Here is a 26,115-nt window from a genome sequence, read left to right as displayed (position 1 = left end):
TCACTAAATTCTCTCCAAGAATTGGAATGTTAGCCTCGACAAGACCGTATCGAACAAGAACGTTAACACGTTCGTTCGAGAAACTATTTTGGTTGCAATTAAAAAGTATTAATAGCAACAGTGTCGATGGCAATATCGACCAAGTTCGTAATAGCAAAATGAATAGCTAAGGATAAGAATATTTGCTTGTATTATCTATCGTTTTGTAGATATACGATGTACGTAAGAGTTTGTTATATTCAAGGTATCGAGAAAGAGGGTTGAAGGTGTGTGGGGAGCGAGGGGGAAGGGGGTAAGCGAGAGAGAAAGAGAAATTAAATAAGATCACGGGTTACGTATATGCGCAAAACTTTGATCAAATTAAGACGTTTATCGATGCCACGATTTCACTAACGAAGATAATATCCGGACGGATAAATGCTCAAAGAGAGCTGCAGTTAAGTTACACGTAAATATACGTATTTCTCCTTGCACTTCCCGATAACGAGAGTTTTCCGAACAGTTAAAAAATCTGCAAACGAAAGAAACCTAGTGATACATGAAACTAGTCAAGTAGTATCCTTTGGTATTACTCTATTACTGAAACCAAATTTGCGCATAGAGTTATACATACTGTACTTGTACAAAGTAGTTAAGGGTTTATTTTGTGCAATTTACTGATACGATGAAATAGCTTTAAGTTGACGTCGCGAAAACTGTATCGTGATCTTAAAAAACGTGTAAAATGTGCGAGCGAAAAGTATCGAGTTATCGTAGATGCTATAAATGACGAACTGATATGAATCTATTCGAGTGTTTATGGATTTGTGTACGTATATACACATGTACGTATATTACTACTAGATTTTTCTCGAGCGCCCGTTCTTTGGAACTTAAAGCTGGGTCTACACCGGCGAACAATTCGCAAACAATGTTTGCAAGCAGTTCGCAAACTTTTTATCACCCTTACTCTCGATTTTTCCGCGAACACCAAGAACAGTATTGCGAACAGATACGCGAACAGATGATTTCTAGGAAAGTTAATTTCCATACTGTTCCCGAACAGTTTGCGAACTCTGGTGTATTCGCACCCTAATGCTACTGCGAGGTTTGTTGTGCGAACATTATTCAAACTATAAAATGGTATAGAGCAAAGGGTGCAAGTATAAATTTTTTGTGTAAATCGGTAATAGAAGATCAAATGTACGTTTGAATGTAAACAAACACGCATAATACAGCTCATTGGACGTATCTCCTGTAATTTAAGTTTGCAATCATATAACCAAATGGCTTGAATGTTAAATTATAAAATTCCAACTAAAGCAGAAGATTCGCGGATGAAGGAAAATTCATCGGTACGAATCTTCGCAAAGGTATACATAACATACATATACGTATGTAAAGTATGCATGTAACAGAAGAAAGATGAAAGTTTCGCATTTTCTACGCGCCCTGCGCTTGCGCTATAATATGCAGCTTAAACTATCGCGCGTCATATCGGAATCATTGAAATCTACGCCATCTTTGAAAACAAATCCCATACGTCACCTAAGCGAAGTAGAGTGAAGACACGTGTATCAAGATTTTCCGTTTCGCGGTATGCTGATTCTTCGTAGAATTTGTAATGCCAAGCAGAAAATACGAAGTAGGAATTAGAAATCGGTGAGAAATTTTGCGTAGCAAGCTATGCGCACTATTGCCTCACAGAAAATAGCTATAAATAACGTTACAAATTTGCGCGTAAATTGTAAAGTTTTAGTACCGTTTACCTTGCCTAGGTGGTGACGAACATACTCCAAAATGGCACAGCCGTAGTAGTCATCGGTATGTATCAATACAGTATGTTAGCAGTTTACATAGTGTAGTCATAATCGTAGATTTCCTATATCGGAATCGAGCATCTCGCATCACGTGTCATCGCATGATCGCATGTCGCGTACCCCCTGATACCGTGACGCGTGACGCGTGATATATGTGAATATATATATATATATACATACACATGTATCTAATGCGTACATAAATCATTTACAATTTCACGTTTTTAGTACTGTTTATAAGAATCTCTTGGTCAGTTGGCCATTATTGTGCTCGCTCTCGCTTGAGCGACTTAACACGTTAGGCGCGGCATCAGGCCATGGGAAATGACAGTATCAGGGTTAAAACATAAAGCGCCGGCACGTCGCCTGAACGGAAAACACGGCAATATCAGCTCCGCGCTTAACGTGTTAAATGGTGCGTTCGATCAGGCCAACCGAGCGAATGCTCGTTCTTCTCTCACCTTCAGCAAAATTCAATTGTTACGAATATGAATAAAATCGACAACCGAACGAAAGAATGATAGTGTCAGTTGAATTTTAGTGAAGTGGGGGACGAACAAGCATTCGTTCGTTTCGTTTAAATGCACTGCACAAACACACGTTCATGAGAATAAGTCGAAAATGGAACTGCGTTACACAACTGTGTGCGTTACTGATTCTTCGCAGTACCATTCGAATCGCGAAAGCACGATACAGGACGATACAAGACATTCGAGTCCGGAGAACCGACTACGTTGTAATTGTCGATACGTAGACAAATATTTAGTGCTTAGTGATAACGGCTGAAACAATTGTGTAAGTAATATGATAGAGATCGTTTGGACTTTAAATGCTGGTCCGATTTATATATACGTATTCGTTTTTGTTTGATACTCGTGCAACTTGTGACACGGTTAAGTGATCCTAACCTGTCTTTTATCAAATTTAATTGAATTTTTGACGCGAATCTATTACCTATGTATATATGTATGTACGTGTGTACTTTTCCGAAATGGTATTGTTTGATTTCAGAAGATGTGGCCACTTTTGAGCAGAGTCTTGACAAAATTTGGCTATTCTATACAACTTCCAATCGTGTGTGTAATCGGCTTTATTGGATATCATTTAGAAGGAATGCTTTCCGATCGTTATACACCCGCGACTGCGCCGGTTACGCTACAACGCGAGGAAAGGCTGTTGAAGAATATAGATTCTATGCCTGGCAAACAACGACACCGCCCGTTGGAAGTTAATCTTCCTCCTTCATTGTCCGTATAGTAATTCCCATAGTTTATTAGACATAATTTAAATGACAGATAGAATATACCAGAAGAGGAATACTTAATTTTGAACAGTAGAATGTATATTTGAAAATATGTACAAGTTTAAAATTGGTTATAGTTTTCGATAGATAACATGAAATTATTATGATTTAGCCAAAGATAGCTTCTTAACGATACGGATACTTGACTCAAACGACTACTCCAAATTTGTAAGTTACGGTATGACGGTAAATTTCACCAGGTTCAAGTATACTGTTGGGAAAGTTTTTCTGTAAACGTTAACATAAATGAACATCAATTATTAATGTTGATACAATCATGTTCATTCTTCTTCTTTTACGTGCAAGAATAAAGATTGACTGTCGTTGAAACTCGGAAAAAAGTTATAAGGTACTTACATGATTGATTGCATCTGGATAATTCTGTGTTTCCAAACAAAATGCTGCATGCTTGAAGTATTTACTGCCATTCTTTCCTGCGATACCTGTGCCATTTTGTTGAGGCAGAAAATTTGCCGTGTAAAACTGTACACCAGGTTGATTAGTGTATACCTCCAAATATCTTCCAGATGCAGGATGTATAACTTTAGCAACAAAATTTTTATTATTTTCAATATTATTTGTTAAACAAAAGTTATAATCGTAACCACCGCCGGGTACTTTATCTATAACATCTCCAAGTGTCGTTGAGTTTCTCAAGTCCATTATGTTATTTTCAACAGATCGTATTTCACCGGTAGGTATACTTTCTGCATCAGTGACAGTCCATTGAGTTGCGTTTAACATAATTTGATGTTTGTATAACTCGATCGCGTTAGTTTCCTGAAACGTGTAATCAAAATTAATCTACACGTGTAACAGTTGAAATGTAAAAAATTAAAAAATCGTGTACATCACATAAGGCTTAAAAAGAGACATGGGAAGACGTATGTATGTATATGCTACTTAAATGGTTCTTATACAAAACTGTTAAATCTATAGCTAGTGCACGTAAAAATTGAGGAAAAGAGAAATATTCGTTTACGAACGTGACCAGCCAAGTTGAAGTAACTGTGATTGGTTAAATTGATCGGGGTGGCTTTGGTAACGAAAACTTTCATCTCGATGTGCAAGTCTCCCTCAGAAGAGAGTGTAAAACTGGCAGAAGCTATAGCAGCTCCAGGATAACCTTCATCGCCATCTTCGCTTAATAACGACAGTATTAAGCAATCGTTCCTAATAGTGGCGTTCCATATTTTTGAACTCCAACCTTTGAAACCACCATGAAGACTATTTTGTCCAACGTTTTTGGCTAAATGATATTTCTCTCCATTCAAAGTAAATTCGGCGTTACCAATGCGATTCGCGACTCGACCAACTGTCGCGCCGAAGTACGGATTATGCGCAGACAAATATCCTACGAAAAACATTTTACATTGGATGTGGCAACAATATGTTTTACCTGTTATTTGGTAAAAATCTTAGAAAAAAAAAAAAAAGTACAAAAGCTTATGTCGTAAAGTTTATTCCTCGTTAGAATAGTACTATCATTCATTATTACCTTCGATGTTATCGAATCCTAGAACGACATCCGATATCCTACCCTGTTTGTCTGGTGTTCTAATAGATGTTATCGTTGCACCATACGTAATGATATCTACCTCTTGACCCATCTGGTTTTTTAACGTATACTTCTCTATGCTTCGTCCATCGATAGAACCCCATTTTTCAGTCGTTATTGACTTTTTACCGTTCGAGTTCATGATCGATCTATAATCGTTACGAAAAAGAAGAAAAGGAAAGATGGAAATATAAATATGTTTATGGGTGCTATGCGCAAGGGTCGATCTTCCACCGATCCCGATCGAAACACAGAGAAACTCAAAGAAACTGATGCTATTCGAAGCAGTACAATACTATATAGATCAGTGGTACTGCATAAGTACTTATGTGTACATGTAACACATATGTAAATATGATAAATATATACTATATCCAGCGAGATTTGACAGTAAATATATAAACGGAGGTACAGGGGCGGGACAAGGACAAAGGTAGACGACGCAACACGCAGAACAGGAACACATGTCTAAATTTACTGCCAGTTCTCGTTGGATTATACATAGGCCTACAATGTACTTATCTGCATCAGGCAAACTTATGAGCTGTGCGATTCTGCGCAGTTGTAATTTGTGATATCGACATATGTTATGTAGGGATATGATTGAAATAACGAGAGACGCAAGATAAGAAAGATAAAGGTTTAATAATTGGTATTTCAAAGCGAAGCATTGTAATATACGTGTGTATTTTTCTGCAAGTATGTAAACTTGGAATATGTCTTCCGTTTAACTTCTGCTATGGTTTAAGACTAAATATCAACTAACCTTACCCAAATAAACAAAATAACGTTATTGGTAGATGCATGTTAATGCGATGAACGGCACTCTTCAGTTAGGACAAGATCACCACCGAGAACGATATGTAGAATATTCACTGTGCGTAGAATATTCGTCCTTCATACGTCATTTACCTGCAGGTGTTTTGTGAGAGAAGGCACAGAGGTGGGGATGGGGCGAGGGGCATAAGTTGTGTTATGTTTTTTATTTCTTGACGATTGTTTATCTCTTCACTGAATTCAAGTTCAATTTCGTTGAGAGAAAGGGAATCGATAAAGCATCCGCCAAGTGTCTTGATTCTCGCAATCTCTACGATCTACCAAAACTATAATCTTTATTACGAGAATATTGAGGAATCGATTGAAAAATGGAAACGATAAGAGATAAATTTTGTCACGTTCTTAAAACATAAATACACATGTATGTCAAGTTATATATCGTCTATGCTCATCGTTTTTGTCATTTTAATCTAATAACTACGGCATCTTGTACATATTTGTACATAGAGTAAGTAATGAGAACTTATCTAATCTCCTTTATTCATTACACGAAACACCGATTACTTATCACGTTCGTAACACCTTCGAGTAAACATTTCTTTTATCTATACAATCTTAAAATTTTCCAAGCCAAGCAATCTCTTTGCTCTTTACTCTTTGTCATTTTCGCTATGTTCTGTTAATCGAAGAGAAAATTATAGCTATGGCATAACAATTAATGTTGCTCGTTTGGTACTTGCAGCATGTCACAATTTTTTAATTTAACGTGCATATGTACGTTTAATATACGTAAATACATATATGTATGTACATAAATACTAGTCAATGTTTCCTTTAGAAATTCGTGGAAGAAAGCCGGATTTTTTAACAGAGCTTTTCAACCGTAATATAGGATATGTGTTAAGCCGAGATTGTGTAATTTCAAAACCTATAGAGAAGATGTGTGTTTTAAAGGAGAGTGAACTGTAAAGTCTGATTTATTTTAAAAGATTAGACTGTTAGATTGATGGCATCAAGTAAGTACATTTATTTAACCGTAATATATTTGGTGAATATACGACTACAGAACATACACAAACGCGTGTAAACAATAGCGAATGTGGTTTGTGTAAAGAAGTGTATGCACGATGTGTGTATGTATGCAGACGTTCATGCATACTATAATGGCTATAATACTACAATGGCCAATGACTGATGACGACATTGACGACAATGCACCGCCGTGGCGCTATCGTCGTTGAAGTACCAAAGAAGAGAAGGAGAAGGAGAAAAGTTGAAAGCTTATTGGTTATTTCGCGTTACGTGTTACGTGTCGTTATCTTTTCTCTGGTTACTTCGCATTTCGCATATTTGTGTCGATTTGTATGTGCATAAGCACAGAAGTAGGTACTTACGTCGCGTTTCTTCGCTATTTTAAAAATTGTGTTTTAACGTATTTACATTTGCACTCGCATACAAAGTGTACGTGTAGAAAATTGAAAATAAGAATAACAATTTTTCGGTGTAAGTTCCGTACAATTTGCAAGTCAGATTTTTCTGCCGTGTTGGCGAAACTTAAGAAAATTGATTGTTAGGATCGTGTAGATTCTTGTTGGAAGAATTAAAGGATCAAGTGAATTGGGAAAATTGAATTAACTGGCGAACGCCGAGTAAATATATTCTTGTTTGTAATGAACGATAAATGACGACGGTGACTCACATACCGCGTTGATATCAATTGAATCGAACGTCGAAGTGAATCATCAGCGAAAAGTCGTCCCGATTCTCGACACACTAACTACTTAATTACTTTCTTTTCTCGAAAACACGCGTTTTAGTCTGTTTTAAATCATTTATCGGTCGCGTGTGGCGATTCTAACCTTATTCTCGTTTCATCTTTACGAGAAACTCCAACGGTAAATTGTACTTTTATTAAGCAAATTGTGTATATTGATCGGAAATTGCTGAAAAAACATCTACAGAAGAGTATCGAAATCGGAAGTTTGAAATCTACGCAAGATTTATCGACATTGCAGATTTAACAATCGCATATCCTAAGATGGGTCTAGCAAATAAGGTGTGTAAACTTTTCGTCTTATACATATGTACTTACATACATTTGTTTACGTAAATATATTTTGGCTCGTCACGAAAGTAGCAAGTTTCTATAACTTTGCATATTTACTATACTTGATATTGTACATATAGTACATACACGCACATGTACAATATTACAGAAAATGAATAAACGAACACATTTTTCTCAAACTGTTTACTACATATTATGGATAATTCTCCGTACGAACGTAAAATATTTGTTTCGTAGGATTTGTTATCCCATAGAAAGACCAAGCACTGTGAACTGGACAATCCCGCGCGGCATATTTTACATTATCATTTTATATACCTATATCGAAACTTAGGTACGGTTTAATCCACCATGTATCGTTTTTATACATATAGTCATCTTATTTGTTGCGCCAAATAGAGTCACATTTGTTATTTGTTGATTAAAAAATATATCAATTAGGCAATTGGAGAAGAGTCATTACTGGTTGTAATATTACGAGGGGCTGCGTCTGGTTATCGGCAGCGAGTTTACAGAGTACATGCACGGTAAACACGCTTTTAAGGCGAATTCATAGATTGAGGTTGTCCCGAGATTGTCTCATCAATAGTAAATTTGATGATGAGTGAAAATGGGCAATACTTAATTCGGAAGAGTATGGTGGAAAGGTAATGATAAACTTATAGCCACTGTAGCCTGTAATGGCTATTGGCTACTTTGTAATTTTAAAATTAGACAGTTATTCGAGATTGTGAATACACACATAAGTACGTACATTTTCGTTCTTTTTTTTTTCGTAATTCGTGATTACTTTATTGCGAGTTAGTTGCAGAAAAAGAGAAACACATAGAGCAAGGACTGTGTATGATACAAATATGTAAGTACATACATGCGATCTATTGTAGTTGCGCGAGGCAGGGCAACGTGCACATGCGTATACGTATCGAGATACGGATTCATACAGTGTAAAATGTATAATGTGCGAAATATAATTTATGTAGCTTAAGAAAAATAAAACGATGAAAATGCCTGCTGATCCGTAGGTCGTTTAATTACAATAGGTATGTTATTTTCCCGCGTACTCCTTGTAGCGACGCGACGTTGGTACAAGCGATGCGTGGGAGACGAGCGAAGTGGTGAGACGGGGGGGGGCATCAAGGACCGATCGTGCATAGTACGCAAGACGAAATATCGATCGTTATTTTCGCGCAAGTCTCGCGCAACTAGACGTAGTGTCCGTTATGTTACGGTGTCCAAAGATGCGAGGAGATTTGTACGACTGTTTGATGTACGTGTTCTCTCGTGCCCCTTGTGCCCCTCGTGGTCGTCATATACGATCGAGCTTGTGTTTATGTTCGTTTTGAAGATCGCTTCTAGTAGTCTCCTCGTATTGGCGTTGCTGTATCACTTTTCCGCGAAAATGTAATACGCGCCATTTCACAGGTTAAACTGAGCCGGAATTATACCGGGAAAAAGAAAAAACAGAAGCCGAAACCGAAACGGTGCGGTGTGCCCATAGTGGACGGAAAGACAAACAATTATTCGCGTTTCGGATAATTAGATTTTGAAACACGCTTGTTCCATTCTCCGCTCGCATTTCAGTTTTGGTGGTTATATATTAAAATAAAACTAAGCGAACGTCTTTCCTTCGTTCCATTTACTAGATACTCTACGTACGTGAGATCGATATCGGTGACGGAGTCTATACGATGTCATCGGTGAATAGTAAGCGCGTTCGATCGAAAGGCGTAAAATTGAATGACAAAGTGATAGAATTAGAAGAATAAGAATGTGAATATTTGTTGATCGTTCACATTGACTAACGTCGAATCGACTTTTCGCGTTGTGTACGCGGAATTCGATCGACTGCGATGTTTTGTTGCGAGTAATAAGTGCGTATTGTCGACAATTATTGAGAGCTGTTTGTACACTTTGCATATTAGATGTCCGAGGAGAATCCAGAGATGCGGGAAATGGCAGCGCGTATATGTCGCGATTACCTTCATGGGGTCTGGAAGCACGTTACTGCGGAAAACATCACATTGAAACGTATCAGGTTAGTGCTGGGTTAGTGTCTTGGTCGTTTTCGTATGCATGAGTACATTGTGCGTAGGTATGTAAGTAGTACATATTTCCTCGCGTGATTTGTTGATTTCTCGTTCGTTCGCACAACTGATTTGCTAGTCTGCTAGACTAACGCTAATCGTAAATAATCGAGTCACGCGTCTTTGCACAAACTCTGACCGAATGATCGTATTAATCACAACTGCGTAGAGAAAGTTGACAGCGTGACACTTGCTGTTACAAATTTTCCCTTCTAAATCGAAGAAGAGAAAACGGTTTGACTCCTAATCTTACTTGACAGTCCAGCAGCCCCCAGAACACGTCCGATGAAGACCTTGTTCAATCGCTTCGAAACGTGTCTTTGATCATTACAATGATTGTGATTTAAGAAATGATTGACTGTTACGATACGAATGTAATACGTATCTATTGCATAATTCTAACGTACAATTGTCATTGCAGCGGTGGGCTAAGTAATTGGTTGTACAATGTTCAACTTCCGGACGGAGCTGTTCCGATTCGTGGCGAACCACGGCAAGTTTTGTTACGATTATACGGCCAAGTACACGGAGAGAGAGCGTTGGAAGGTTTGATAACCGAGTCGGTAATTTTCACGTTGCTGTCTGAAAGACGACTTGGACCCAAGTTGCATGGTATATTCCCTGGTGGACGTATAGAGGAATACATACCGGCTAGACCATTATTGACCAAGGAATTGGCAGATCCAACTTTAAGCTGTATGATTGCCGAAAAAATGGGTCAGATTCATATGATGCAAGTTCCAATAAGTAAAGAACCGACCTGGCTGTGGGACACCATGGCCAAATGGTTGGACACAACTACAGATATTCTAGAAAGCATCGAAGACATAGATGCTCGACATTTGAAAAACGTTCATGCGATACGGACGATTGACTTGGATCACGAGGTCAATTGGTTCAGGTAAGAAGAAACAAGGAGTACGATTATTATTTTAATCTTTTATTCTTTATTTTCTCTTATTTTCCTACGTAAGAATCATTCATAAACTTGTAAACGAAAACTTGGATTGAGTGATCCTGAAATCTGTTGCGTATCAATTTCAGATCTCTCGCGACGCAACAAAAATACCCGGTCGTATTTTGTCACAACGATATGCAGGAAGGCAATATATTGTTGCGACAAAACACGCGGAAACCGGAACTGGTTCTTATCGACTTCGAGTATTGTTCTTACAACTACCGAGCATTCGATATAGCGAATCACTTCGTGGAATGGCAGTACGATTACACGGCAGCAGAATATCCTTTCTTTCACGAGCGGACAGGATCTGGACCTACGAAAGAGCAAAAGGTAAGTTTCGGGAGATCCCAATTTCGGCTCCACGACTCTGTTTCTCAAAACATTCGTAGATATTTCAAGATATTTCGGGTAAGGTATCGCGTTTTACTATCCTTTCCTTATTATCAACACACGTACATATACTGTTCGACTTGTCTTGCGCCATCGGACTAGCTAAATACTCACTAAATTTCCTACTTGTATTTGACTTTAACAGAGTATGTACTTATAATAGAACGTATTTACAATCCGATCGGGAAGATGAACAACGATGTCGCTTTCGTTTCACGACCTGAGCTAAATTACATTAACACTGCAAGTAGGCGCATGTATACGTACTTACGTTTACGTAGCGGGATTGGTAAATAAGCGTGAACGAACAAAATATCTTTTGATTTCGATGAAAAGTGTTGAGTTGAGACATGATTACTCAGCCTTGATAATTCACGTTTAAAAGTATACAAATCTGAAGGAAATCTAGAAAAGATACACTGTGTTGCGATAACTTTGAAACGTACGAAAGGGGTAGAATCGTGAGTAGAATAGTTTGGTTAAATTGTTGAGTACTTGAGTAAAATCCATACATGTCTACCTAGATACGTTCTTCCTTTACACGCTACTTACTTTCTTCCTTTTCTTCTTTCTTTCTTTTTTCCTGCCTTCCTGCCTTCCTTCTTTTCTTCCTTTCTTCCTTCCTTCCTTCCTTCCTTCCTTCCCTCCCTCCCTCCCTCCCTCCCTCCCTCCCTCCCTCCCTCCCTCCCTCCCTCCATCCCTCCCTTCCTTCCTCCATCCCTCCCTTCCTTCCTTCCTCCATCCCTCCTCGCTGATTACTTCACTCGTCCCGTTACTTAGACATTTCTTCGTCAAAATAAATATGAAAGATAAATATCATATGAAAGCGCAAGACCAAGTTCGATCGTATGCGGTACGCGTGAACGCATCATACGTACCTGTATGTGCTCGGTCGAGCGATTTCGAGAGTTATCGAGAGCAGATCGAGGACTGCTTGGCGTGTGCTGCGTGTGTATATATTAGTTTCACAGGACCACGATTCGATGAGACAAGGCTGATGCCTGCAATCGACTAATCGGAATAATGGGCGGCATGTCGATCTGCCAATGCGATGGATCCTGTCTCGCACCGTACGTTATGGAGAACCAGAACGACCGGTGCCACACCACTCACCTTTGCAACATCAGTCCCGTACCTGCGCATCTACGACTCTAGAGTACATCTCTACACGCACTCTCGATAGTCGATCCATAATCTACATTGCTCGATAAATGTACAGTGTCTTATGGGTGGTAAAATCGCGTTATTTCCAATTAAGACACTTCACTCAACCTATTTATATGTATAAATTAACCGTTTACCGTATCAGTATCCCTAGAAATCACGCGTCTTTATTCCGATCACACATTTTATTACTCGATTTTTCAAACCAATCAGGTACATTTATTATGCATTACCATTTCCGCGTTCAACTTCTCTATGCTCTTCTTTTTCAGAAAAGTTTCTTTTCAAGTTCAGCCAGTATTTCTTAAATACATGTATGTATATGTACATGTACAAACGTACACATCTATAGTCTGTACAAATCTACATCAAACGTATACAATATATCGGATACAAGTCAGACATACATATATATGCGCGCGCGTGAGTGTATAAGTACGTACGTAATTACATATATTTATGCAATATGATACGTACATGTGCGTGCGTACGTCCGTGCGAATATACATGTGTACATATACATACTACTTATTCTCTTATATTTCGTTCAATTACCGTTTAGTAGTATCAGATTGTATGGTACGTTTAAACGATTTACTTTCTTTGACAGCTCAGCTTCATAAGAAGTTACTTGAGAACGGTCGGCAAGGAAGGACCGTCGGAAGAAGAACGAATCGTAACGGAAATCAAGATATTCTCGTTGGCTAGTCACTTATTTTGGGGCTTATGGAGCATCGTCAATGCAAAACTGTCGGAAATTCCATTCGGTTACTGGGTGGGTATGCGTATTGAATCTAAACCTAAACAAAATAGTTTATATCGATTCTGATACTGACTGATTAGTCTTATTACAATATGATTCACGCGTTACAGGATTACGCAGTTTCTAGATTAAGACATTATCAGTACCTAAAGGAGAAAATAATGGTGTCTGGACCGCCAACGATAGACAACGATGTCACCGACAAAAAGATCACCGTGGTTGATTGAACGAAACGGGTATTTGACTGTTACAGCTTGGAACGTTCCTTCTGTAACGTGAAAACACCTGTTACCCGCTACATTTTCATGTGCTCGTAATTATCTTGATTTGAAAGAAAGAAAGAAAGAAAGAAAGAAAGAAAGAAAGAAAGAAAGAAAGAAAGAAAGAAAGAGAGAGAGAGAGAGAGAGGGGGGGGGAGAGAGAAAGAGTAGGTTCGTTAAGAGAGTGCGGCGGGAGGGAGAGGGGAAAAGTAGAGAAGGGAAGAGAAACGAAGAAGAATGGAAGAAGGAAGAGAAAAGCGATGCTTTACGAATTACAATGTGATATAGGATAAGTATAAACAAAGAGGTGATGTACGATATTGCAATGTGACACCGTCAACTTTTCAGGGAAATGCTGCTCAATTTCCAAGCCAGACTATTGATATTTTTAGCCGGATATTGGAGTCGGTGACATTCGATATTCCTATCATTTATAAGCATTGCCTACATATGTATACATATGTATGCATATGTATAAATGTACTAAGCATACATGATCATGGATACTACACATGTGTACAATATGTCTGCATTCAAGTACAAATATTCACATACACATACGCATACGCATATTACATAGATACTTACACATGCTCGTGAAATCGATGGCCGCATGTGTACGTATGCGTGTATGTATGTATTTGTATGTATGCACGCACATACGCATGTATAACTGATTTGTACATAGTTATAATTTTGTTGTACCTGGATAGGATGGATCGTTGGCAATTAGGATTTGAACAGGAGATTTTGTACGTTTAACGATACAATCTATCAATCGTATCTTTTCTCGTCGCGCGTCACGTGTACTTAAGTACGTTTATATCGCTTTTATTTCACGAACAAAGCGTATTCATATGTACAGGAAAACGAAGTGATAATAGTGATGGACCATCACTGGCAAAATTATATCCAAAGTTACGTTTTTAATATACAGACTTCTCATTAAATTTTTTTCATTTTCATTTTTAACTCGTGGTTTAATGGTACTTGCGTAATTTTTTAATTTCCCACCACGGTTTACCGTGCACATTTTTCAAATGCGATATGCTTTCTCAGTGATAATCGAAGAATAATATTTTAATAAAAGTGATGCGTATCTTTTACATTTTCTTTATTTATTCCTTTTTCCAACATCGTTGTTCCGTTGTTCCTCCTTCCAGATCCACTGACGCAAAATATGTACGTGCGATGATACCGTATTTCCATACGAATGTATGCATGCATTTATGTAGGTTGTGTTCATACAGTTCTTCTTTGTTCTGTAGATGGCGTAAACGATGTGCGTAGTGCAATATGTCATGCGCAGTTGGATTTTTGAATAAATACGAGAGTAGGTATATCTATCTATGTAACAAGATTAGTGAGGTTATTTGACATTGTTTACGAATTTTAATAAGTATTTTTCATTGGAAATTTTAGTTCCCAAAGGTTTTCAAGTACTTTGAACGACAAAATTTGCATAATTGAAAACTATAATACAGTATACATTACAGTAATTGCCCAACACGAAGGGGATGGAAACAGATATAAGCGTAGAGCAACTAATGCGAGAAAGAAAGGAAAATAAGTTCATGTTAGAAAATCGGTTAAACGATGAACGTAAAGAAGAAAACATGAACGATAATTGTGTACAAAATTGTGCTGATGATTCGTCTGAAGATGTTGGCAATGCAACTTTTAAAACACCAACTGTACTGATCGGTCCTAGACGTTCTCGATCAGTTAATAAAAATCTCAAGAGAATAGTTTCAACAAACGAGAACATCACTTCGTATCCATGTGATGTTACGAATTCTCAAGAATGTATTCAAGATCCACCTTTTCCATATGTAGAACCACCCTGGGGTGGAAAACCAGAAGCAGACTATAAAATGGAAGTGTTAAAATCTGGAATTATTATAGAAACAATTTCATTGAACAAACAAAGTTTTTATATTATTGGACGGTTACCTTCATGCCATTTGTCTTTAGCACATCCAACTATTTCAAGATATCATGCTGTTATACAGTATAGATCAGAAGAAGATAAGGAAAACTCTAAAGGTTTTTACGTTTATGATTTAGGAAGTACTCATGGTACTTTTTGGAATGGTAATCGCATAAAACCCAATGTTTATGTCAGAGTGCAAGGAGGTCATATGCTCAGGTTTGGTTGTAGCCACAGAAAGTATATATTGCAAGCACCATTGGAAGATCAAGAGGAAGAATCTCGATATACAGTGTTCGAGTTAAAAGTATCGTAGTCATTTTTGTTTATTCTCTTTTTGTTAATAGACAAAAGATCTCTGATCTCTGTGTTATCTTTTCTATTACAGGAGATGAGAGCTTTAGAACTGGAAAAACGACGTACGAAAGAGGAAGCCGAAGCTTCCTTAGAACAGATAGAAAGCGATGGTATTGATTGGGGTATGGGTGAGGATGCAGATGAAGAAACGGATATGCCTGAAAATCCTTATGCTTGCATTACCGATGATGATTTAGTTTTGGAAGATCCTAAAAAAACTTTAAGAGGCTGGTTCGAAAGAGAGGGGTATGACCTTCAATATCAGGTAGAAGAGAAAGGACTTGGACAATTTTTATGCTGGGTAGAGTAAGTATTTTCCATCTTAGATAAGAAAATGTTTATTATATAGATTTGAAATCGTGCGAGTATGTGTATATGTACCTTCGACATGTCTCTCTATGATAAATTTAGTCTACCCATGGATGATATCGTCGGTCACTCTGTAAGGGCAGAAACCCTTGTTAAAGGTAAGAAAAAAGAAGCAGTTGTGCAGTGTGCTATGGAAGCTTGTAAAATTTTAGACAAATACGGATTGTTAAGACAAGCGAATCATGGTAAGTATATGATTTACTCTTTTCTTCTCTAAATACGAATCAGTTTACCATTATCTTCTTTCTTTGGACATTCAAATGTATGTAGAAGCGAGAAAGAGAAAAAGAAGAAATTGGGAAGCAGAAGATTATTACGATTCGGATGAAGACAATTTTCTGGATAGGACAGGATCGGTAGAAAGAAAACGCGAACAGAGAATGCGATTGGCTGGTAAATTGGAAGAAAAGGTTGAAACTTATGATTCGCTGGTAAGTTAAACTCAGCTACCTGTTCTATATTTTTTAACATATACGTCTGATTTGGGAGAAAATTTCGATAGACATTATGTTATCTTTGTAATTATTCTTTCAGCTTAAGAAGCATGAGGAAGTTGCGAAACGAATTGCATATCTGTCGAATTCTATTAAGAATTGGCAAAACAATGAAAATAGTAGAAAGAAAGAATCAGTGGAAGAGGACGCGTTGGATGTTTTTATGTCGAATTTAAATTCGTTTGCTTTGACTAAATCTGATATTGATAAGATGAAATTAGAATTACAAAATCTTCGTAAAGAAGAAACAAGTTTAATTAAGTTGTTAAATTTGACACGTCCAGCAAATTTGCCGCCTCTTGTTTCTTATGCCGTAACCGCGGATGAAGTAACGCATAAGGTTACAACGAAAATAAATGTTGCACAAGGAGGTACGTCGACAGTAGGCAAGATTCAAGAATCAGAGTCACGTCTTAGAAAGGTAAAGCTTTTTTAGACGTTTTAGTTTAAGGACAACTTCTTTATCTCAAGTTACAGACTGAACACAATTTCTATTTGATATTCTACAGAAAAAACAGCCAAATCGTCAAATAGATGGAAATAATATTTCGTTAGCATCAAATATAGTTACCGACAGAGAGATTGAAGTAGAATCTGAAGAAGAAGAATCCGGAGAAAATAAAAGCCCTGAATCGTCGAGTTCTGTAACTGTTATTGCTAGTACTAGTGTTACAGCTGCTATTACTAACACCACTGCTCCTGTTACCATTTCTATCACTACTCCTGTTATTGCTACTATTACTAACGAAAATAAGCTACAAAAACAGCTTGTTGGCTCCACGACGAAAAAACGTCGTGAAGAACAAGAAAAGACAGTTTATGATCAGAATATTTATACAGATAATTATTCCATGTGGGTACCGCCACAGGATCAAATAGGAGACGGAAAAACAAATCTTAATGAAAAATATGGTTATTGAAGGAAAACTGTATTCTTACGCACTTGTGTATTACTGCGTATTGTAAATATATGTATATTGATATTTTATATATTTTTTCCTGTTATGATAGGTATACTGTAGTTTAATTACTGCATGATGTTACACATCAATTTTTCTCTTTTCCAGAACTCAAAATGGTCAGTACGTTTCTTTAAGGAATAAGTAAGTATACGTTACTTATTCAAATATAAATCTAATTGCGGACTTTCTGAAGAGTTACGAACGTAAAGTTTCGTTTATAATGAAATTAGGTTTTCTACACAATGTCTCCACAAGGCCGTTAGGCGACGCGGGAGTATACGTCGATAGTTTTCAAGTATGCAGTGCACGATTTTGCGAAATTGACAGGAATGTATTCGCGTTGGTTCGATTCTTGAGGGGTGAATCGTGTTCGCTCGTCTTCCCCTATGGAAATGCGTTTCGCTTTGCCCTGTAACATTATGTTAATAAGATTTGATGAATTTTCGATCCATTTGTTTTTCCGTTAAATCTATGTTAAATGAATCGTAAAAAAAGGTAAACGGAAAGATATTAAACTCCATTGGATATTTGCTAAATAACAGATTTATTCTTTTTTATATTTGATAATGGTATTTCGTTTATAAATACGTAGCGTCGTTAGTTGTGATTTAAGTTTCCACTTTCATTAGGAATGTGTAACGACTAATGCGTTGCATTAAAATAAATTTTCCGACGAGTTTTGGTCATTTCTTTTTTTTATCACTTCGTTTGATTTCATTTTATAGGTAGGTACTTGTTTTCCTTATAGTCTATGAAGAGTGTAACGTGTTCTACAGATATCTTGTGTCGCAGAATGCATGTATGTTTATGTATATGTATACTTTCGCGTTTAGTATCGCAGTTATTGTGAATAATGTTAACTTTGCTCCTTGACTACTAACTAAATACTAAAAATGCAATGAAACAGATGCCGAAAAACGGTTTTGTCGCAATCTTTTCCATTGTAGTCTGAACAATAAAGTTGGAGTGGTAGCGGTGCGTCGTCGACGCGATCGAATGAGGTGTCATAAATTACGTGAAATACCTTTACCGATTATGTTTAGAAGGTAAATACTATGTTGAGTATTCCTTCTCGGATGAATAGAATCTTGTTTCTGCGTATCGTGATGGATGCCTCCTCTTATTCGATCATCCTCAGCTTTCTTTTTATCTTCCTTTTTTTTTTCTTGTATGCGTGTGCAGAAACTCGAAATGTTCGTATTTATTGCTAACGATCAGCAAACGTCAAGAAACCGAATATATTTCGAAGGAATTAAGTAAGCGACGGAAAAATTATTCTCTAAAGAGAAATAGGACAGAATGAGATAAAGTTATCGAAAGATGGAGCAAAGTGAAACAAGATGGAGGAAAATCGAGTAGAGCCAAGTCGAATTGACCGAAGCCATAATATGTAGCGATCCAAGTGTGTTGCGTCGCTACGTAACACAATTTAATGCACTTTGACGAGGCCTCCGGCACCGTAAGCACCCGCGAGTAAAGCCTGCGTACCGTAGAGCGAGCCTTGCCTCAGTCCAAGACCCAGACCAAGACCTACTAGTCCTGTATTCGCGGTAACTACATTAGTTGCGGCTACGGTCGGACCGGCAGCCGCCAGCAATGGTTGTCTCAAGATGGGAGCAGCGCTCAGTAACGTGGCCTGTGTGATAAACGTTTTTTTCAGTTTCTTCGTTGCAGTGTAATTTGATAATTATTTCTTGTTTTGTGTCGCACATCAGTGACAATGAACAGAAAGGAACGCGCTAAGCGTGAAATAGAATAAGAAAGAGTTTTGGAAGAAATTCTGTACCTGAGGACGAATGGCTACGGCTGCGGCAGGGGCAGCTGCGGCGATGACAGCAGTCGGTCGTGCAAGTACAGGTGATGCGAGGACTGGTCGCACTGCTGCTGCTGCTGCTGCTGCTGCAACAGGAGCGACCGCCGCCGCGGTCTTCACCGTCGACACCGTCACGCTAGGATCCTTCTGAACGATGGCGTTGAAACCGTTGACAGGATCGGCGGCGTAGGACACCAAACGACGCGAACCGTCTGGTTCGATTAAGCTGTAGCTGCCCTGAACAACATCGCCATTACGAGTTTCCTCTTGAGCTTTGTTGTCACCTTTTGCATAATTTCATTGGTGGCGTTAATATAATAATTCTTCTTCTAGCTATACCGTTGCATAACGTTTTTTGATATTCTTCACATATGTATGAAGAATGTTTCGCATATTTGGATATACTCTGCCTGTATAGATGTGTAAACACGTTAAGCAGGGTATCGATCGAGAACTGGTCGCTATATAATACATGTACGCAGATTTTTTCATTTTTCGCACGTTAAATATTGAATTATCCCATATATAATTACTAATATACATATCTTAATAATAATAATAATAATAATAATAATAATAATAATAATAATAATAATAATAAAAAAAAAAAAAAAAACTAATATAAATATCGGATTAGACTACAATAATTGTAACGGCGCGGTGTATCGTACGTACCCGTGAGAGCGTCAGCAACGCTATAACTGAAACTGTATTGAGGATTCGGATCGTAATTTTCGGTTCTGATGACTGTTGCCGTAGTTGGAGATGGAAGAGTCGCAGCCACCGTACTCCCAGCAGGGGCGATTATTCCTGCGCGAGCGATGGTTACGAATACAGCCAAATAACAAATAACCTGTATGTACGCATGAAAGAGCGATCAAAATTAATTACGGGATGCTCGTTTTTAGAATATCGTCAATTTTCTTCTACTTCTCCTGCTTAGGAGAAGGAGAAATGCTACTAATACTATTATTGTTACTGCTGCTGGTATTGCACTTACTACTACTATTACTACTATTAGTACTACTACTACACTACTACTACTACTACTACTACTACTACTACTACTACTACTACTACTACTACTACTACTGCTAGTACTACTACTACTATTACTGGTGTTAATATTGCTACTACTTTAAAGTCCATGATGCTCTGTGTTAATAAGAACGGTCTGATGATTCTCCGACGACTGCGTGCCGTCGCTTTCCGGTAGCATAGATTTTATACCGATTAGTTGGTACATGTTGATCCCACCCCCTTCTTTGCTTCTTTCTTCAGAGACATTCACCACGCCCCACGTAAATACTTGTGCTGTAATTATGGCGGTTTAGATGACGATAGGGTAATTGATCTTATCGTTGTCCTTATTGAGAGTAAAAAGGTTTGCGTGCTGAAATGTCGTTCTAATCCGTAATTACTTACTTACCTATTTATTCTTCGATGATTGCGAGTTAAGCGAAATTTAAATTTCTTTATGAATACGTACATTTTTGTGTAAGGTACGGGCGCGTTCCAATCAATCATTGGATAAAATTTTGACATGAGATTAATGTACAGCTGATTAATGAATACGAATCACTTGGCAAGAGTGATAGAATGAGTAGCTTAGAAAAAACAAATATGCCACTATTCTTCTTAGAGACGATTTCTCAGCGAATTCAGTAAAAGATTTTGGATCGATCGATGGATATATTGTCTTGAATATAGTGAAATGATATGAAACGAACCGTTGGAGAAGAAACGTAATACGTTGCATAGCTCGCGGGAGCAAGATCTCGAGTTAGTCGACACCGGTGTAAGTTAATATAATTGATATCGTTGCGACATTGAGCATCGAAATCTATAAGCATCAAAGTAAGAGGCGATCACTTTAGAGATGGATCGCATTGGCGGAATATTATCTGTACATTTCGTTAGTGTAACTGTAACTCTAGGCGTGTTTCAAGGAATCCCTAGATGGAATCGAGTATTCGATTTGCGTAATTTTACCGTATCTAGTACAGAACACGATCTATCCTCGAGAACAAGAGCGAATATTGAAAGGCATATTCTCGAGGCAGTAATACGCTACCTGAGTCGTTAAGAAGGATTATGCATTGGACCTATGACAAAACTGTTGTTCCTGTGCTACAAGGAGTAGGGGCATCCTACTACATAGGTACATGCCTACATAAAGAACGTCGAGTACTTCGGAGATACCTTTTTACTTGGAATCTTTATACATGTACCATGACTGTAGATCTGAATGCCTATTTATTTACGCTCTTACTGCTATTCCTGCGTGCTATGCCGAATCGTGTAAGTGCTCGAGCTTGTCGTGCAAACAATTTGCTACCGATACTTTTCGATCCTCGTCACTCTTCTTCCTTCGCCTCTTTTCGTATCGTATCTATTTTCCAGTGTCTCGAAACTTTTGCCAAATCAAAGCTTTTGTAACCGCATTACATACGATATTTAGTCAAAGAGTGCTAACTAATTATAAGTAGCAACTCAGAATCGGTGGTCTCACCTTGGTATGGACACTATTTTCAAGACTCACTTCTTTCGCCGATTTCTGTCATCTGCTGGAGGGAGCTATAAAATAAGTTCAGCATTCAACGAGGAGATACTGTACTTGCAAGGACGTGGATTGTACAAATAACATCGATAATATTTAGGTACATATTTAGTTGCGAATCTAACAAATTTTCGAATGTAGCAAAACGGTATGTCTCGTTTGTTCAATGGTCGATCGTACGTACATATACTCGGGACACGAAAGGAAGAGGAAGAGAAGGAGGAAGAGGAAGATGAAGAGGAAGAGGAAGAGGAAGAAGCAGAAGAGAAAAAAAGAGAATGCAAAGTTGAAAAAAAAAAATCAATTTTTTGGAGCGTGAAGAATTATAATGATAATTAGTAGATATACCTACATTAAGGCTCTCGATAGAATTTTGAGGAATGATTCAACGACGGATTTGGGTGTTTATAACGGCTGCGTGTAAAAAAACGACCTATCATATGCGAAGGTAAAATGGCCAATAACATAAGCATCGGTTGAATCATTCGCAAAAATTTTAACACCCAAAGATCGGTGAAAGCGGCTGCAAGCGCGCTGGTGATCCAAGGCGCATCCATTAAGAGGTAAAGTCTGAGGAAAAGAAAATACCGCTTCCTGGCGGTACGAATCTTCAAACTATTACTGTTCATAGCTGCGAGTTTCGTTGACTTCTGTATTATGTACATTTTATATGATGTATAACAAAAAAGAATACTGTTTGCGAGACAAATTAAAGCTGGAAAAGATGCGACATAGAGAATAACGGCGATATTTGCGCCATCTTGGAATTTATCGAAATTCGGTCTGATGGGAGAGGATTTTGGTAACAAAGGAGACAGTTCTGCAACGCAAGCTAAGGCTGTCGGTAACAGCGACCCTCCCCAAGTCCAAATAGCGTACGTTGTGAATTTCCTTTTTTCTTCTTCACGATATCTTGTCGTCGAATCGTTCGGTGATGCTCGTCGAAATCTTGTGATCGTTAATGTTATGTCGATGCAAATGACCAACAGCCAAAAAGTTGAAGCTATCGTAAAGAACATGATTGTTAATCCTAAAAGCACAAAGACGTAAGAATAGAGTGGTACGTGGCACAACACGCACGTTCCGATACCAATCAAAACTCCGTTCAAGATCATACTTGAAGCATTGTAAGATATAACAGCTTTGTTGTAAGCTCGCACGCTTAAATTTGGAACCACGGCGTAAACAAGTACGACTATAATGTAAGGGACGATGTAAATCGCGTTCGCGAATATCACTATATTGGCGCCCCAAAAATTTAGCGATGTAAATACGCTGTCACAGTGCCATAATCGTGTCTCGTTTTCCAGCGATTTTTCAGGAACAACAGTGGCGGTGGTGGTGGTGTCATTACCGCCGACAGTCTTATCGCCAACATTGTCGTCTTTCCTTTCCATCTCTGTCCGGACTCGAATAAACGATTGGGTGTTGTTAGATGAGCATGTTTCGAAGCAAGAGCGTCTGGAATCCATTTTTGCCTCAGTGATTACGTCTTCCAGCTCGTCGTTCTTCGTACCCCCCGGTTTCTCTATCTTTTTCAATATTTCTGAAATATCAAATATATCGTATCATAATATTTGGTTTGTTTTACCCTTGGATAACGTTCCACATTACATTTACGATGTTCTTAATAGAAATGAAGAAACGACCACGTTCACTATTCGATATTTTTCACGACCGGTGTAATTTTCACGACGCGATGAACTGTGTTTTCATCTCATCTCCGATTGAAAAAAAAATGAAGGCGTGGTTGATCGTCGTCGGATGAGTGAAATTTAAAATACATACTTACCTTGAAGGCAACTCGTGCAACAAGATATGTCGGCGATTCTATCGTACGATATCGTCGCCGTTGCTGTAGTGTTCGAATTTTCGAAATTGCACCGTACCTCTTGACTCTCGATAATATGAACATAGCGAATGCAACAATTTCGGGCAAGTTCTTCACTTGATTCTGTTTGATTATCCGCGCGATACAACGAAACATGACTAAGATAAAGTAACGTTATCACGATACCTTTCGTAAACATAAGTCTGTAATCGTACCCGAACGTAATTCTGATGTGATTCAATGGATCTATAGACTAGATATACAGTTTTCTTCGACACGGATACTTTTGAATGAAAATGCAACTGAGAACGCTTCACAGTTACAACACTTTATGTTAAGTCTCCGCGTATTGCGTTCCGTTGTAGAAATGAAAACTGTCGCGAGACACGCAGTAACCATTGACATCAGATTGCAACATTTTCCTTCCTTCGAATTGTGTTACGATGATTCTCCGTCGTTCGTTTACGCTTAACCAGTTTTTCCTGCTTCTACCTAAGTTTATACATCCCTACCAATCTTCTTTGGGACTTTCAAATTTCTCATCCTTTTTCCACTCTCTCCTCTCGTCCCACTCACGGTTAACATTGTTTCTCGTTTTCGTGAAACCTAAGCAAACATTCGTTCGGATACGGATGAAACGACAATGATATGTCTCTGTATCGAAGCAGCGTATAGGTATGTACCTGCATATGTATGTATGTGCATAGAGTGACGTGAACTTTGTTCGAGTGTTACTTTTGTTCCATTTAATCGTCAGGAAGGCGTCGGAGAAGAATTTCTTTCAAGAGGATAAGAGATATCGTGAGCCTAAAAATGCTTACATAGATCGCATTGCACTTTTTATTTTTAAGCGAATTATACATAATATATTCCATATTTCCTTATGATTCGTTGGATATGAATATGTTTTTGAATGCTTCTTTTTTTCCTATATGTATTGTGTACATACATCTGCTGATGCAGTTAATAAATGCAACTTACATTTTTATCGATATCCACTCCTATATGTTGTCTGTTTGCTTTGATCTTTGTTTTTGCTTCTAACGATTCTGATTTTCTGCTCGCATTGCACATTATGCATGCGTATTCATGTAAGTACATACGTATGTACGCTCACATGCTTTCTGCCTCTTTTAAATCAACTCCCGACCTTTGTCGAGTAAATGCGTATGAATGATCGAAAAACATTACAGGAATGAGATGACAGTATTGTTTGAATCGTTGCTTAGCGATAACGAGAAAATAACCACGTTACCGTTTCTTTCCACTAAGGTTTAGAAATCTGAGATCAATATTTCTCGCTATGACCATTTTTTCTATTGATTATGTTATGTTTCGGACAAGAAGGTCGTTATTTCAAGTTGGCGCGTAAGTACCAATGTACTGGTTGGCCGGTTTATCGAAATCATTTATTTATATACATACCTAGGTACATTTTAACAGTGGATACGCTCGAATGGATCGTGTTCCTAAAAGTCGTCGCCGTTCTTTTCACCCAAAGGATCCGGCATTTGGTACGCGAAATTATGATATCGGCGCTCTGGATGAATATCAAAAGAGAAATTTGAATGAAAGAAAACTTCTGCATCGGGACGAAAATGAAATTTACTTGAAACAGCATCCCGAAATTCGGGCATTTATTTCGATTTTATTAAAGTAAGTTTTAAATGTCCTCTCCTCCTAACAACTCCTTTGTATCTTCGTTTCTTTTCGTTTGATCGTATTTGTGTATAAATTACATTGAGGCATACCATATTCGATGTACATAACTATATATCTGCTATCCGCGACACACTTGATATCATTTGGAAGAAATGTGCAGAAAGCGGGTAAAGTGAGGAAACTTCCTTGCCCATGCGTCGTTCAGGGTGTAAGCAAGTGTGTTGCGGACACTACTTATGTATGTACATATATTATTGATATAGGCAAATGAATGCATTTTGTTAACCTTTACTCATACCTACATACGTATGAACTAAAAACTATTTGCAGACATGTACTATATGAGCGACCTCCATTACATGTTCACGAAACCATCGGAGAGTTTTTCAACAGACCACGTCGTCAAATACTCGCAGATCTGCTCGATTACTTTCTACAAGTTGAACGTAAGTTACGAGTAACGATGAATGACGCATAAATTTGAAATTGAACCGAATACATGGTGTGCTTATTTGACGGTTTGTTGTAACGTCGATAAGCCATGCACGTCTACGTATTTAAAATTGTTCTCGAGAAACAACTGCGCTTACACGATTTACACGTAAGAAAAATCCTGTATGAAGATAATCAGAATGCTCGATTTCATGTCTCAATATATACGATTTCTAATCATTAAATCACTAAATAACTTTAAAGCCTTATTATTGCAAGATGAAAGCAGCTCCAATATTATATTATAGAATATTTTATGTTTCATTTGAGTTCCCCTACCTCACTTTAAAATATTGCTAAGCATATTGTTTATACTTCGTATAGTTAATGTTAGTATAGTGTTAGAATTCTAGCTCGAAGAAGTGACAGGATCGAGAATCCGAGAATCGAAAATAGAGAATCAAGAATCGAGTATGGAGAATCGGGAGTCGAGAATTGAGAAACGAGAAACGAGAAACAAGAAACGAGAAACGAGAAACGAGAAACGAGAAACGAGAAACGAGAAACGAGAAACGAGA

At 37.9% G+C, this 26,115-nt stretch overlaps 6 protein-coding genes and 1 long non-coding RNA gene across 18 annotated transcripts; 5 read left to right on the top strand and 2 right to left on the bottom strand.

Moving 5' to 3' along the window:
• The first annotated feature begins 1,510 nt into the window (after nt 1–1,510).
• On the top strand, nt 1,511–3,443 carry LOC143185752 (uncharacterized). 6 transcript variants are annotated; one of them, XM_076389270.1, is made up of 3 exons: nt 1,511–1,641; nt 1,758–1,803; nt 2,814–3,443. In XM_076389270.1, the coding sequence occupies exon 3, from the start codon at nt 2,814–2,816 to the stop codon at nt 3,054–3,056; it is 243 nt and encodes an 80-aa protein (XP_076245385.1). In that variant the 5' UTR covers nt 1,511–1,641; nt 1,758–1,803; the 3' UTR covers nt 3,057–3,443. The 6 variants fall into 6 exon arrangements, with proteins under 6 accessions (XP_076245385.1, XP_076245224.1, XP_076245516.1 ...); XM_076389109.1 differs by having other exon boundaries at nt 2,811–3,443; XM_076389401.1 differs by having other exon boundaries at nt 1,524–1,641; nt 1,733–1,803.
• On the bottom strand, nt 3,120–5,552 carry LOC143185380 (galactose mutarotase). Its single transcript, XM_076388367.1, has 5 exons — nt 5,432–5,552; nt 4,601–4,809; nt 4,089–4,456; nt 3,460–3,882; nt 3,120–3,330 (listed from the first exon to the last, which is right to left on the bottom strand). The coding sequence occupies exons 1-5, from the start codon at nt 5,464–5,466 to the stop codon at nt 3,250–3,252; spliced, it is 1,116 nt and encodes a 371-aa protein (XP_076244482.1). The 5' UTR covers nt 5,467–5,552; the 3' UTR covers nt 3,120–3,249.
• On the top strand, nt 4,805–13,264 carry LOC143185054 (choline/ethanolamine kinase). Of its 4 annotated transcripts, XM_076387796.1 has the most exons (8): nt 7,378–7,493; nt 7,743–7,839; nt 7,947–8,032; nt 9,428–9,540; nt 10,011–10,490; nt 10,634–10,880; nt 12,715–12,879; nt 12,978–13,264. In XM_076387796.1, the coding sequence occupies exons 1-8, from the start codon at nt 7,476–7,478 to the stop codon at nt 13,092–13,094; spliced, it is 1,323 nt and encodes a 440-aa protein (XP_076243911.1). In that variant the 5' UTR covers nt 7,378–7,475; the 3' UTR covers nt 13,095–13,264. The 4 variants fall into 4 exon arrangements, with proteins under 4 accessions (XP_076244155.1, XP_076243985.1, XP_076243911.1 ...); XM_076388040.1 differs by lacking the exons at nt 7,378–7,493; nt 7,743–7,839; nt 7,947–8,032 and adding an exon at nt 4,805–5,359; XM_076387870.1 differs by lacking the exons at nt 7,743–7,839; nt 7,947–8,032 and having other exon boundaries at nt 7,352–7,493.
• LOC143186208 (uncharacterized) lies at nt 8,027–8,520 on the top strand. The gene is made up of 2 exons (XR_013003028.1): nt 8,027–8,152; nt 8,311–8,520. It is a non-coding gene; the product is annotated as an uncharacterized LOC143186208 (long non-coding RNA).
• A 1,125-nt stretch (nt 13,265–14,389) lies between the features above and the next one.
• LOC143184722 (kanadaptin) lies at nt 14,390–17,925 on the top strand. 3 transcript variants are annotated; one of them, XM_076387207.1, is made up of 8 exons: nt 14,390–14,460; nt 14,550–15,364; nt 15,446–15,720; nt 15,826–15,968; nt 16,054–16,214; nt 16,318–16,698; nt 16,787–17,380; nt 17,470–17,925. In XM_076387207.1, the coding sequence occupies exons 2-7, from the start codon at nt 14,645–14,647 to the stop codon at nt 17,195–17,197; spliced, it is 2,091 nt and encodes a 696-aa protein (XP_076243322.1). In that variant the 5' UTR covers nt 14,390–14,460; nt 14,550–14,644; the 3' UTR covers nt 17,198–17,380; nt 17,470–17,925. The 3 variants fall into 3 exon arrangements, with proteins under 3 accessions (XP_076243322.1, XP_076243382.1, XP_076243461.1); XM_076387267.1 differs by lacking the exon at nt 14,390–14,460 and having other exon boundaries at nt 14,491–15,364; nt 16,787–17,239; nt 17,345–17,380; XM_076387346.1 differs by lacking the exon at nt 14,390–14,460 and having other exon boundaries at nt 14,491–15,364; nt 16,787–17,249; nt 17,345–17,380.
• A 1,943-nt stretch (nt 17,926–19,868) lies between these two features.
• Nucleotides 19,869–23,747, bottom strand: LOC143184941 (uncharacterized). 2 transcript variants are annotated; one of them, XM_076387598.1, is made up of 4 exons: nt 23,405–23,747; nt 21,965–23,158; nt 21,565–21,629; nt 19,869–19,905 (listed from the first exon to the last, which is right to left on the bottom strand). In XM_076387598.1, exons 1-2 carry the CDS (start codon nt 23,640–23,642, stop codon nt 21,966–21,968), a joined length of 1,431 nt encoding a protein of 476 aa, XP_076243713.1. In that variant the 5' UTR covers nt 23,643–23,747; the 3' UTR covers nt 19,869–19,905; nt 21,565–21,629; nt 21,965. The 2 variants fall into 2 exon arrangements, with proteins under 2 accessions (XP_076243713.1, XP_076243796.1); XM_076387681.1 differs by lacking the exons at nt 19,869–19,905; nt 21,565–21,629 and having other exon boundaries at nt 21,966–22,642; nt 22,730–23,158.
• Nucleotides 23,748–24,778: 1,031 nt separating this feature from the next.
• On the top strand, nt 24,779–25,808 carry LOC143185677 (uncharacterized). The gene is made up of 2 exons (XM_076388904.1): nt 24,779–25,099; nt 25,436–25,808. Exons 1-2 carry the CDS (start codon nt 24,900–24,902, stop codon nt 25,581–25,583), a joined length of 348 nt encoding a protein of 115 aa, XP_076245019.1. The 5' UTR covers nt 24,779–24,899; the 3' UTR covers nt 25,584–25,808.
• The last annotated feature ends 307 nt before the right edge of the window (nt 25,809–26,115 follow it).

The sequence above is a fragment of the Calliopsis andreniformis genome, chromosome 1, assembly GCF_051401765.1.
Source record: "Calliopsis andreniformis isolate RMS-2024a chromosome 1, iyCalAndr_principal, whole genome shotgun sequence".
Lineage (NCBI taxonomy): Eukaryota > Metazoa > Arthropoda > Insecta > Hymenoptera > Andrenidae > Calliopsis > Calliopsis andreniformis.
The sequence above is the reverse complement of the archived record's forward strand: the minus strand, read 5'-3'. Positions and strand labels throughout refer to the sequence as shown.